We start from the raw sequence: 14,102 nt of genomic DNA on the forward strand, positions 1-14,102 counted from the left end.
TGTTTTGTCCCAAGTCCACACCCATGTCTCCTGAAAGCTGCTGTTTACATTACTGCAATCACATTCAAACCTTAATGTGGTACCTAAATGGCTCTAAACAAAATCACCAATGATTTTGTCATCATTTGGAAAACTTATGAATTATCCTTACCCTCCCTGACATTGCAACAGCCTTTGACGTGGTCTGTCATATCAATTTTCCTCTCTTTTTCTGCCTGATGGGCACGCCATTCTTTTGAAGAATTATGCAAGTGCAAATGTGTTATATGAAATGATTCACATGCAGTCAACAGGTAGTTTACTGACATTCGTGTCATTTGGTACTTTGCATTTTATTTCATTTAGATTCATGTTTGCTCTGATTTGGCTAATTCAGACCAGTCATTATCGTCAATTAAAGCGCTTTGTGCATCTTCTAAATTGTTCCATGTTTTCAGTTAATGATCTAATTTAATTATACTAAACATTTGAAGTATCAGAAATTGCAGATGAGCCATAATTCCGGATTCCAAATGGTGTTATGCAAGTAAACCTTTGTCTTTGAACATTGCACCTACAGTGAACTGCTGTTTGAAGTGTATTTATATTACTTTGTTTAAAGAGTTTATCAGTAAATGTTGTAATGTGTAATGGTCAAGGACTTCTGGTAGTATCTCAAACTTCTTGTCACTATATTCCTGGATAACATAAATTAGACTTGTGTACCGAGCAATTTCAGATACTGTCATGTGACCCTTGTGTCCAGTAACCATGAAGATAAACTGCCAGCTGGAACAAGCTATTTAATTGAGTGGAAACTTTGTAATTTTTATTGCTTTAACAAGTTTAACATTAACAACACTTAGTAAAACCTCTTCAGTCTTGAAAATTTCTGCTTCCTGAATGGATTCATTATTTATAAATGATTAAATGTTCATTGAAGGTTTTCATCTTTTTATAATGTAATCTAGCAACCTGCCTTTATGCACAATAGAAGTAGTACATTTTCTTCTAACACATTTGCCTTAGTTCACAGATTTGTTATAGCTCAGATGGATGCCATTCGACCATCGTGTCTGTACCAGTTCTCCGAATTTTTGATTCACATCGTGCCATTCTCCCACCTTATCCCCGCAGTCTTACTCATTCTTTCTTTTCAGATAGCCATCCAATTCTCTCTTGAATGTTGTATTTGAACCTGCCTCCACCACTCTCAGGCAATGCATTTCAGACCTTCACCATTTGCTGCAAAAAAAAGGTTTCCTTCATGTCTCTCTGCTATTTTTCCCAATAGCTTTAAATCTGTGCTGTCTCATTCTCAATCCTTTCACAAATGGGAACAGTTTCTCCCTATCTGTCCTGTCCAGGCCCCTCATGATTTTGAACACCTCTATCAAGTCGTCTTTCAGACTTTTTTTTCTCCAATTGAACTTCTGAACTGAAGTTCCTCATCCTTGGAATCATTCTGGTGAATCTTTTCTGCACTCTCTCCAATGCTTCTACATCCTTCTTAAAATGCAGCACCCAGACCTGAAAGAATACTTCATCTGAGGCCAAACTAGTATCTTACACAAGTTCAACATTACCTCCTTTCACTTCTGCTGTCCTCGGGTACGGTTTGCTTTACTAACCACTTAATCTATTCCACTGTCTTCATGAACGAAGCCCAGTCCATCATGCAAACCAGTCTCCCATCCATTGACTGTCTACACTTCCACTTGCTTCAGAAAAGCAGCCAGCGTAAACAAGGACCCCACGCATCCCGAACATATTTTCTTCCACCTTCTGTCAGGAATAAAGTATAAAAGTCTGAGGTCACATACCAGCTGACTCAAGAACAGCTTCTTCCCCGCTGCCATCAGACTTTTGAATGGACCTAAGTTGATCTTTCTCTGCACCCCAATTATGATTGTAAAACCACATGCTGCACCCTCCCCTTTCTTTCTCTATGCATGGCATGTTTTGTCTGTATAGTGCTCAAGAAATAATACTTTTTACTGTTTACTGATACATGTGACAATAATAAATCAAATCAGAAAACAACTAATGCAGATACACACCCAGGTTCCCTCCTGCTCCTGCACTTAGTTAGAATTATACTCTATTTTGTATTGTCTCTCCTTGTTCTTCCTACCAAAATGCATTGCTTCACATTTCTCTGCAATAAGAACAAAAAACAGTACAGCACAGGTGCAGGCCCTTCAGCCCATCAAGCCTGCAGTGACACATGACGCTTTTCTAAACTAAAGATCTTTGCCTCTATGTAATCTGTATCCCCCTATTCCCTTCCTATACATGTATTTCTCAAGCTATCTCGTAAATGTTGGTAGCGTATCTGCTACTGCCATCTCCTCTGGCAGTTCATTCCAGGCATTTATCACGCAATGGGTAAAAGACCTCTCTTTTAAACTTTTAATTTAAACCTGTGTCCCCTCGTAATTAACATTTCTACCCTGGGAAGAAGACCCTGACTATCCATTCTATCCACACCCCTCATAATTTTGTACACTTCAGTCAGGCCACCCCTCAGGCTCCGATGTTCAAGTGAAAGCAAATCAAGTTTGCCCAATCCCTTCTCATAGCTAATACACTCCAAACCAGGCAATCTTTTCTGTACCATCTCCAAAGACTCCACATCCTTCTGGTAATGTGGCAACCAGAACTGTGCAGAATTCCAAGAACTTCCATACAGCTGCAATATGATTTTTTTTATTCATTTGTGGCACATGGACGTCACTGGCTGGTCAGAATTTATTGCCCATTTCTAGTTGCCCTTGAGAAGGTGGTGGTGAGTTGCTGCCTTGAATTGCTGCAGTCCATGTGCTGTGGGAGGGAGTTCCAGGATTTTGACCCAGTGACTGCGAAAGAACAGTGATATATTTCCGAGGGAACTTGCAGATGGTGGTGTTCCCATTTGTCTGCTGCCCTTGTCCTTCTAGATGGAAGTGGTTGTGGGTTGGAAGGTGCTGTCTAAGGACCTTTGGTAAATTGCTGCAGTCCATCTTGGAGGTGGTGCACACTACTGCTACTGTGCATCGATGGTGGAGGGATTGAATGTTTATAGATGTGGTGTCAGTCAAGCCAGCTGCTTTGTCCTGCATGGTATCAAGCTTCTTGTGTTGTTGGAGCTGCATCCACACAGGCAAGTGGGAGTATTCCATCACACTCCTGACTTGTGTCTTGCAGATGGTGGGTAGGCTTTGGGGAATCAGGAAATGAGTTCCTCGCTGCAGTATTCCTAGCCTCTGACTTGCTTTTGTAGTCCCAACCGATAAAGGCAAGCATGCCATGTGCCTTCTTGACCATCTTATCCGCTTCTATTGCCACTTTCAGGGAACTGTGAACTTGTACTCCCCCATTCCACTAAGTTGTCTATGTTGTTTTGAATTTTTACTTGATTCTCCTCAGTTCACATTTCTTGCAAGTTTTATATCATTCACAAAGTTTAAAATTGTGCCCCAGACACCAAGGGCTAGGTCATTAATATACAGCAGGAAAGCAAGCACACAGACTTGTGAGGAGCTTCAGCACAAAACTTCCTCTAGCCTTAAAAGCATTCATTAGGCATCACTCACGTGGTGGGATTTTCTGGCCATTCCTGCTGGCGTGATCTTTCAATTCCACCAATGGCGACACCCCCCTCCTCTCAACAGATTCTACGGTGGCAGGGGGATGTGAACAATGGGAAGCCCCGTTCACAGGGCAGACCACCTCCATTGTGGCAAAACATGCCCCTGGGGTAGGGTGGGGGTAGAAATTCCTGCCCATTGTTTCCTGTCACTCAGCAACATTTTTCTAAATTGACTATTGACTCTTGCATTCCCTGACCTATGACAATTCTGTTGTGCAGCCCTGTTTCAAAAATGCCTTTTGGAAGTCCTGTATCAGCCATATTGCCCTCATCAACTCTCTCTATTTCCGCTTCAAAAATCTCTGAGTTCTTTAAGCATAATTTGGCTTTAAGAAATCCATGTTGGCCTCCTTTGATCTGCATTTATCAGTGTGACTATTAATTTTGTCCCAAGTTATTGCATCTGGAATATAGTACGATTGTTGCAATCTTGAATAATAATTCTTCCTTTACGGTGCATCTCTCTGCATATCTGTACTGTAAATCAAACATGCATTGTTGTATTTTCTATAGTGCTAAAGTACAACATATTTCATTAGACTTTTCTTTTCTGCACTGCATTGAATTACATATGGACTTACCTATGCATTTGGTGGGAGAAAGCATACTGGCGCAACTTTTACCAGGATGCTCGGCGTTCAACCCGCTGTCCCTAATTGGATGGCAATCCCAGAGGCAGGCACTTAATTGACCTGCTTCCAGAGGATTGGAAAGCAAGGCATGCTGTTGCTATGAACTGGGTTGGGACCCAAAAATTCTGCCCACTCTGTCAGCTTGAACCATTAGTGGAAACCTGAAATAGGGGGAGAGTACAAGAGGAAACTTGAGCATTAAATTGAAAATGATTGTTACCAAGCAAGGCATGGATTCTTAATTTTCTCATAAATAATATATTTGAGGAACTATTTTGCAGTGAAAATATTCCCCAGGTGATCCTCTTTTAATGTGTAACAAGCTGCTGTTTGCCAAATGGAATGTGGAGTAGAAAACCTCTTTTGATGTAAGGATGATACATTATGCATTGTAACTGAGACACAATTGAATTACTTATCAGAGTCTTTGTATTTTAAAATATTTTCAAAATCATTCTTGTTACAGGTACAAGAGATATTGGTAGACTATGACCCCAATTTCCTACCAATGAGTCTTGATGAAGCCTACCTGGATATAACAGAACATTTAGAGCAAAGGCAAAACTGGCCTGAACACAAAAGAACATACTACTGCCTGAGAGAAGATGTTATAAATGGTACAAAACAAAATGTTGTGGATTCTAGAAATCCAAAATAAAAAAATGCTGAAAACTCAGGTTGGGCATCATCTTTGGAGAGAAACAGTTAACATTCGGCTCGATGACCATTCATCGGCACAGAAGATGGCCAAGATGGATCATCCACTTGGCACTTCTGGTTTGTGATGAATCAAATCCCAGCACAGCAGCTGATGGAATTTAAATTCAGTTAATGAATCGGAAATTTGGAATTGAAATCTGGTCACAGTGATGTGACTATGAAACTATAATGTCGGTCTTGTCTTTTGAGCTGATATGCTGGGCTCATCATCATTAAGGATGAGAATATTTGTGGAATCTCTTCCACCTGTTAGTTGTTTAATTGTTCAGTACCATTCACAGTGTGGCAGGGCTGCAGAGCATTGACCTGATCTGTTGATCAAAAAGTTCTAGAGAGGTTGAGGAAAGGATTGCGGAGACGATCCTGGTTAGGAGTGAAAGTAATAGGGTAATTGTCATGGGGGACCTTAACTTTACTAATATTGATTGGAATTGCTATAGCTCTAGCTCGTTAGAGGGGTCAGTTTTTGTTCAAAGTGTGCAGGATGGTTTTTTGACTCAGTATGTAGATAGGCCAACTAGAGGTGAGGCTATATTGGATTTGGTGCTGGGTAATGAGCCAGACCAGGTGCTAGACTTGGAAGTTGGTGTGCATTTCGGTGATAGTGACCACAATTCGGTTACGTTCACCTTAGTGATGGAAAGGGATAGGCATGAACCTCGGGTCAGTAGTTTTAGCTGGGGGAAGGGTAATTATGAGGCTGTTAGGAGAGAATTAGGAAGCATATGTTGGACTAGGAGTTCACAGGGACTGGGAACGTCCGAAATGTGGAATTTTTTTCAAGGAGCAGCTACTGCAATAGGTATGTCCCTGTCAGGCAAGGAGGATTTGGTAGGGCTAGGGAACCGTGGTGTACTAAAAAAGTTGATTCGTTGGTTAGGAAGGAAAAAGGAGGCTTATGTTCGGATGAGGCTTGAGGGCTCAGGTAGTGCATTAGAAAGCTTTAGATTGGCTAGGAGGGAGTTGAAGAGGGAGTTAAGAAGGGCTAAAAGAGGACATGAGAAGACTTTGGCTGATAGGATTAAGGAGAATCCTAAGGCGTTCTATAGGTATGTCAAGAACAGAAGGTTGGTTAGGGCAAGATTAGGGCCAGTTACAGACAGTAGAGGGAAGTTGTGTGTGAAACCGGAAGAGATTGGAGAGGCATTGAACCAATATTTCTCTTCGGTGTTCACGAAGGGGGACATGAATGTAGCTGAGGAGGACACTGGGGTGCAGGGGTGTAAAATAGAAAGTATTGCAGTTGATACCGGGGATGTGCTGGATATTCTAGAGGGCTTGAAAATAGATAAGTCCCCTGGTCCGGACAGGATTTACCCTAGGATTCTCTGGGAGGCCAGAGAGGTGATTGCAGAGCCTCTGGCTCTGATCTTCAGGTCATTGTTGGTCTCTGGTATAGTACCGGAAGATTGGAGGACAGTGAATGTTGTCCCATTGTTTAAGAAGGGGAACAGAGACTTCCCTGGGAATTATAGACCGGTGAGTCTTACTTCTGTTGTGGGCAAGGTTTTAGAAAGAATTATTAGGGATAGGATTTATAGTTATTTGGAGAGTAATGAATTGATTAGAGACAGTCAGCATGGTTTTGTAGCAGGTAGGTCGTGCCTTACTAACCTTATTGAGTTCTTTGAGAAAGTGACCAAAGAGGTGGATAGGGGTAAGGCAGTTGACGTGGTATATATGGATTTTAGTAAGGCGTTTGATAAGGTTCACCATGGTAGGCTTCTGCAGAAAATGCAGATGTATGGGATTGGGGGTAATCTAGGTACTTGGATCAGGAATTGGCTAGCAGATAGGAGACAGAGGGTGGTGGTTGATGGTGAATATTCGTCATGGAGTTCGGTTACAAGCGGTGTGCCTCAGGGATCTGTTTTGGGGCCACTGCTGTTTGTAATTTTTATTAATGATCTGGATGAGGGTATAGTTGGGTGGATTAGTAAGTTTGCTGATGACACCAAAGTCGGTGGTGTGGTAGATTGTGAGGAAGGGTGTCATAGTTTGCAGGGTGACTTAGACAGATTGCAGAGCTGGGCCGCGAGGTGGCGGATGGAGTTTAATGCGGAGAAGTGTGAGGTAATTCATTTTGGTAGGAGTAACAGATGTGTTGAGTATAGGGCTAACGGGAGGACTTTGAATAGTGTGGAGGAGCAGAGGGATCTAGGTGTATGTGTACATAGATCCCTGAAAGTTGGGAATCAAGTAGATAAGGTAGTTAAGAAGGCATACGGTGTCTTGGCGTTTATTGGTAGGGGGATTGAATTTAGGAGTCGCAGCGTCATGTTGCAACTGTACACAACTCTGGTGTGGCCGCACTTGGCGTACTGTGTGCAGTTCTGGTCCCCACATTACAGGAAGGACGTGGAGGCTTTGGAGAGGGTGCAGAGGAGGTTTACCAGGATGTTGCCTGGTATGGAGGGGAGGTCCTATGAGGAGAGACTGAGGGATTTGGGGTTGTTTTCGCTGGAAAGAAGGAGGCTAAGAGGGGATCTTATTGAAACATATAAGATGATTAGAGGTTTAGATAGGGTGGATAGTGATAGCCTTTTTCCTCAGATGGAGAAAGCTAGCACGAGGGGGCATGGCTTTAAATTAAGGGGGGGTAGTTATAGGACGGATGTCAGGGGTAAGTTCTTTACCCAGAGGGTGGTGAGGGATTGGAATGACCTGCCTGCTGCGGTTGTAAATGCGCCTAGTTTGGGGGCGTTTAAGAGATCTGTGGATAGGTTGATGGACGAAAAGGGATTGGTTTAGATTGTGGGTCAGTGTTTTTTTTTAAAAAAACTGGTCGGCGCAACATCGTGGGCCGAAGGGCCTGTTCTGCACTGTAATGTTCTATGTTCTATGTTGGTTGTGGCATTGTTTGGCTCTGGCTATTGCTTGTAGTTTCCTCTATTTCCAAGTGGTCCTGTGCTTCACCAGGTTGTCACCTCATTTTAAGGTATGCCTAATGCTGCTCCTGGCATTGAACCAGGGCTGATCCCTTAGTTTGATAGTAATAATAGAGTTGGGGTATGCCCAAGCAGAAGTTAGACATTGTGGTTGAGTACAATTCTGCTGCTGCTGATGGCCCACAGCACCTTATGGATGCCAAGTTTTGAGTTGCTAGATCTGCTCTGAAGTTCTCTGAATTAAAAGCAAAATACTGCGGATGTTGCAAATCTGAAATAAAAATAAGAAGTGCTGGATAAACTCAACAGTCTGACAACTTCTGTGGAGAAAAATAGTTAATGTTTGGATCTAAGTTTGGGCGGCACGATAGCACAGTGGTTAGCACTGCTGCTTCACAGCTCCAGGGTCCTGGGTTCGATTCCTGGCTCGGGTCACTGTGTGGAGTTTGCACATTCTCCTTGTGTCCACGTGGGTTTCCTCTGGGTACTCCGGTTTCATCCCACAGTCCAAAGATATGTGGGTTAGGTTGACTGGCCATGCTAAGAAATTGCCCCTTAGTGTCCAGGGATGTGTAGGTTAGAAGGATTAGTGGGTATAATATGTAGGGGATATGGGGGTAGGGCCTGGGTGGGATTGTGTTCGGTGCAGACTCGATGGGCCGAAGGGCCTCTTTCTGCACTGTAGAGTTCTATGTTCTAAGTGACTTCTACAGAATTTGTTCAATAACCTACCTTCATGTTTCTTAAAAAAAAAGTTAGGATCTATCAAGCTGGAATCTGACTTGTCCAGTATTGACATCAACTGGGATTGTAACACTGAGTGTATAAATGGTGGGAATATTGACAGGGCCAGCAAATGCAAAATCAAGAGGTTAATATTTCAAATTCTGATCAAGGATCTGCACCCCAAATGTTAATATAAAGTTTCTCTTTCTGGATGCTGGAAAACATGTTGCTTATTTTCAGCATTTTATGTATTACATGATCTAACCAGTGACTATTATATGCTTGGACTGATTTACTAAGTCACTTATAAAGGTTTAATACAAAGTAAAGTTAATTATACGATGGAAATTTTAAACTATTAATTCACTTTTACATGTAAATGTCAATTTTGTGTAAGGAATTTTAAGAGACATTCCCAAATCCATATACATTGATACTATTTTTAATATTGTTACAGTAAAAGAGAACACTGATGATTTACAGCCATCCTTTGAGGATTTGGAAGGAATTTCACCAATACTTTTTGAAGACAGCCCTCCCATATCGTCACAGCAAGGATCAGTCCAGTGTGAAGTACAACAGACAGACCCTCCTCTTCACAACATTGAAAAAGAATTACATCAGCAACAGAAGGAAACAGTTGTGTTTGGTGTAACAGCAGAGGAGGCGGTTAGAGAAATGCGCTTCAGAGTCGAGCAGAAGACTAAATTAACAGCCAGTGCAGGTAGAACATTGCATTTATCATTACTGTATCACCTGTATCCAGCTTGGATGTTTAAGTAACATAATTAAATTGCCACAAGAACTGCAGAATGTTGGAAATGCACAGCAGATCAGTCACTGTTGTTGTTAGAAAATGTGGCAAGCATCTACAAGCATCAACGTTGACATTATAATGCTGAGGTATTAAGAAATAGTTAAGCACACTGGATGCAGCCAAATCTCTGCTGCAGGACTGAAGACTTTTGCTCCAGAACTAACCACTCTAAGCAAGCTGTTCCAGTTCTGTTTGGAGCAACAGTGGTGTATGACAATGCCACTGGAATCGTAATTCGGAGACTGAGTCAGTTGTTTTGGGCTCATGAATTCAAATCCTACTAAGGTAACTGGTGAAATTTAAATGCATTGGTTGTAAAAACCCTTGAGATTTTCATGTCCTTCAGGGAAGAAAGTTTGCCATCCTCACCCTGTTAATTCTATGTAGTGCCTACCTTTTTACATGAGATTATCTCCACCCCAGTCAAAAAAAGGTCAAATTCTCATTTATAGGAATTCAGCAAATTAACATCCACGGCATGAGCTGACACTCTGTTGTTGAGGACCACTGTTCTCCAGGAAAAGATGTATAACCTAGATCTGGCCTTGCATAACTTATAATTGTGATCAATGGTACACCCGAATCTATTTTAATTGGGGCCAAACTGGAACACGATCTATTCCTGACATCATCTTATACACTTTGATGAAATCACACTTAAGTTTACACTCAAATGTAAAGTCTAACTTTTCTAATCTTTCTTGATAATGAAGATTCTTCAACCAGGGAATTGGTCTACTTATCCTCCTCTGCACTCTTTCCCAGGCCTTATCGGCATGTGATGAGTCCAAACCAGCCTGATCAAGGTCTTAAAAATATAATCAAAGGATAAAATAGTATGCCTTGTATTATAATCAGTTGTGCTCTGAATGCACTCCAACATCCTATTTGCTTTAGCTATTGCTTGTTTAGAATAATTTAGCTTGACAGTGTAACTTGTCAATGATAGAGATGTCAGAGTGGGAAGTGGAGAATTCCCCAATCTGCCCCGATCATCAAATTGTAGCCTGGACCACCATATCTTCAACAAATAATATTGTTTGGCTTAAAACTGGCTCCAGAAACGTGGTTTTTAGTCAATCAAACAATTGTTGTTGAAGTTTTACAAGTAATCCTGTTATTCTTGGCTCAGTTTTCAGGTTTAATATCAAGCGGATGCACTTCATAAGTAATCCTGTTTGTGATATTTACAGGATTAAGAATGTTTGTTCATGATTATTAAAAATGCCTAAAAGTTTGAGACTCCTATGCTAAATAAGTTAGCTCATGTCTTGGGCATATCAGATTAATTGTTAGTTTTTAGTAACTGCTGCTGCAATAAATTGAATTTACTTCACGCAGGTGTAATCGAACAGAACTTAATAATTTTTTTCATCACAAGCTGGCTTCTGTCAGGTGACCAAAATTAGTGTTCCCATTGTCCATACAAACGATCCCTGAAGCATGAGTGTTGACACAGAATGGAGTTTGAGTCTTGGACATTTGCACTCGCTATAGACTGGGTTTTCCTCACATCCATTCTGTGGAATTCCACTGTGCAGCCACCATGCCTGATATTGTACATTAGTTTCTATTGGCATTTGGTCAATAGCAACTTTTAAATCCATTATAGATATCTGTTGCATTTTAATATCAATCCAATGGAATGTTCCAAAAGATTGTTTACGTTTTATTGTCCTGACCAGACAAATAGGATATGACATTCAGTCTTGAGTAGTTTCATGAATATTTGGCAGATGTGAATGAAGAAAAGGCCATCTTCCAACTTCATCTTGTTTCAAAGTCAACGCCCATTTTCCATTTTGTATTTAAAAGAAGTGTCCACTTTTCCATAAAGCCATGGATATAACTGAATGGGTGTGACAAGATTAAATGCAAGATTTGCAGTCCATCTAAAATATGCATTGTAGTGCATCAAATAGGGGTCACCAAGTATAATGACATTAGAGATTGTGGCTCACTTATCCCTTTTTGGTTGTGAAAGAAACAAAACATATTAGAAACAAAAGGTTACTTTTGTGCCCTCAAAATTACACCATTTCAAATACACTTAAAAGGACAAATAAGTAGTTCAGAGCTGCTCAGTGTAAATATAAATACTGATTTAATCTTTATTGTTTCACTTGATATGTCCAGGAATTGCACCAAACACGATGTTGTCCAAAGTTTGCAGTGACATGAACAAGCCAAATGGCCAGTATCGAATTCCAGCAGACAGAGCTGCTGTGATAGACTTCATAAAGAACTTGCCTATTAGAAAGGTAATTGATTGTGTAGTTTGCATTTACTTTGTTCACATAGAACAGTTCAAGTCACCAGTTGAAGAGCTGAGAGAAATCTGAGGGACTCCGCCTCTTCGGGACACTTTTCATTCAGCATATATTGCCCAACTCTGATTGCCCTTGAACTGAGTGACTTTTTGATTGGATTTGATTTATTATTATCACTTGTATTAGTTTACAGTGAAAAGTATGGTTTCTTGTGTGCTATACAGACAAAGCATACGATTCATAGAGAAGGAAACGAGAGAGTGCAGAATGTAGTGTTACAGTCATTAGCAAGGATGTAGAGATAGATCAGCTTAATGCAAAGTAAGTCCAAAAGCCTGATGGCAGGGAAGAAGCTGTCCTTGAGTCGATTGGTATGTGACCTCAGACTTTATTATCGTTTTCCTGATGGGCCATCCAGGAGTAAATCACATCGCTGTGGATCTGAAGTCAGACCAGGTTTCCCCAATAATGCGACCCTCAAATTTTGTTCTTATTTTCAGTTCCTGTGGCTGCATTCACTGTTGTGCTCATTTTTGTATTTGTTTTTAGAAGTTTGAAACTTGGAAACAGATTTTCTTGCTTTTGGACTAAAAATCTGCATGTATGCAGAGCCAACCCTGAGAAACATCTGAAAGTGATTGACATAAAATACATTTATTTTAAGTACTGTGGTTAATACATAAGATCAACAGTATACACTAACAAAGGCCTGCTTTGGATGAGAGCAATCTCTTTAAAATGTCACCCTGTTTTTATCATTTGTGGGACATGGGCATCATTGGCTGGCCAGCATCTATTGTCCATCCTGTTAGCAGTGTTGAGGAGCAGAAGGACCTTGGGGTCCGGGTCCATAGGACTCTTAAATTGGCCTCGCAGGTGGAGGATGTGGTCAAGAAGGCATATGGTGTGCTAGCCTTCATTAATCGAGGGATTGAGTTTAGGAGTTGGGAGGTAATGCTGCAACTTTATAGGACCCTTGTCAGACCCCACTTGGAGTGCTGTGCGCAGTTCTGGTCGCCTCACTACAAGAAGGATGTGGAAGCTATTGAGAGGGTGCAGAGGAGATTCACAAGGATGTTGCCTGGATTGGGAGGCATGCCTTATGAAGATAGGTTGAGGGAGCTAGGTCTCTTCTCCCTGGAGAGACGAAGATTGAGAGGTGACCTGATAGAGGTTTATAAAATGTTGAGAGGTATAGATAAGGTGGATTCTCGGAGGCTATTTCCCAGGGCTGAAATGGTCGCTACGAGAGGACACAGGTTTAAGGTGCTGGGGAGCAGGTACAGAGGAGATGTCAGGGGTAAGTTTTTTGTTCAGAGGGTGGTGAGTGAGTGGAATCGGCTGCCGTCGGTGGTGGTAGAGGTGAACTTGCTGGAGTCTTTTCAGAGACTTCTGGATGAGTACATGGGATTGAGAGTTTTAGACAGGCCTGGTAGGTATGGATATGATCGGCCCAACTTGTGGGCTGAAGGGCCTGTTTGTGCTGTAGTGTCTATGTTCTATCCCCACTTGCCTTTGGAGGGCAGTTGAGTGTCAACTGCATTTCTGTGGCTCTGGAATCACACGTAGGCCAGACGAGGTAAGGACGGCCGATTTCTTTCTGTGAAGGACGTTAGTGAACCAGATGGGTCTTCCCGACAATGGTTTTGTGGTCGTCAGCAGATTCTTAATTCCAAATGTTTTTTATTGAATTCAAATTCCACCAACTGTTGCGAAAGGTTTGAACCCCAGTCCCCAGAACATTAGCTGGGTTTCTGGATTAATAGTCCAGCAATGATACCACTAGACCATCGTCTCCCCATACAGTGCATAGACCCTTTAAATTTTTAGTGCACGTGCATTATTTCTTACAGAAAGCCTACATGGTACCTTTCAGGTTGCTGTGTCACTGGAAACCCATACAAGTTTACGTGAACACTGGACAAAAAAAACTGTAGTTAAGAAGACAGATGAGAGAAACTGAACTCTTTCCATTTGAACCCAGAAAGTTAAAAGGAAATTAGGTAGAAGTTCAAAAAACTATGAATTATGATGCAATGAGGGACAAATTTATTGTTTGTTGAGTCATAACTAGAGGATACAAATTTAAGATCCATCAAGTGAGAGGTTAAAAGATCTATTCATATTTACTTTTTAAAAGACAGGTTTGTTCATTTTTGCAAAAGATTGAAAGGGTAGCAAAGTGAAAGGATTTAACTCATAGGATGACTTTCTAGTGCCTAGGACACTATGTATCACTTTAAGAACAGAAGGTTGGTTAGGGCAAGATTAGGGCCAGTTATAGACAGTAGAGGGAAGTTGTGTGTGGAACCGAAAGAGATTGGAGAGGCATTGAACCAATATTTCTCTTCGGTGTTCACGCAGGGAGACATGAATGTAGCTGTGGAGGACACTGGGGTGCAGGGGTGTAAAATACAAAGTATTGCAGTTGAAACCGGG

The 14,102-nt window shown here is 41.4% G+C and overlaps 1 protein-coding gene across 3 annotated transcripts in view; it reads left to right on the plus strand.

The window, feature by feature from the left end:
* The window catches only part of polk (polymerase (DNA directed) kappa), a 101,820-nt gene that overhangs the window by 60,556 nt on the left and 27,162 nt on the right, over positions 1-14,102 (plus strand). For all 3 annotated transcript variants that reach the window (XM_080189302.1, XM_080189303.1, XM_080189304.1), the window contains 3 exons: positions 4,709-4,859; positions 9,034-9,300; positions 11,530-11,654. In XM_080189302.1, the coding sequence (XP_080045428.1) occupies positions 4,709-4,859; positions 9,034-9,300; positions 11,530-11,654 (543 nt within the window). The remainder of the gene's footprint in view (positions 1-4,708; positions 4,860-9,033; positions 9,301-11,529; positions 11,655-14,102) is intronic.

This window comes from Carcharhinus amblyrhynchos, chromosome 5 (genome assembly GCF_965287045.1).
Source record: "Carcharhinus amblyrhynchos chromosome 5, sCarAmb.v2.hapA, whole genome shotgun sequence".
Classification (NCBI taxonomy): Eukaryota; Metazoa; Chordata; class Chondrichthyes; order Carcharhiniformes; family Carcharhinidae; genus Carcharhinus; species Carcharhinus amblyrhynchos.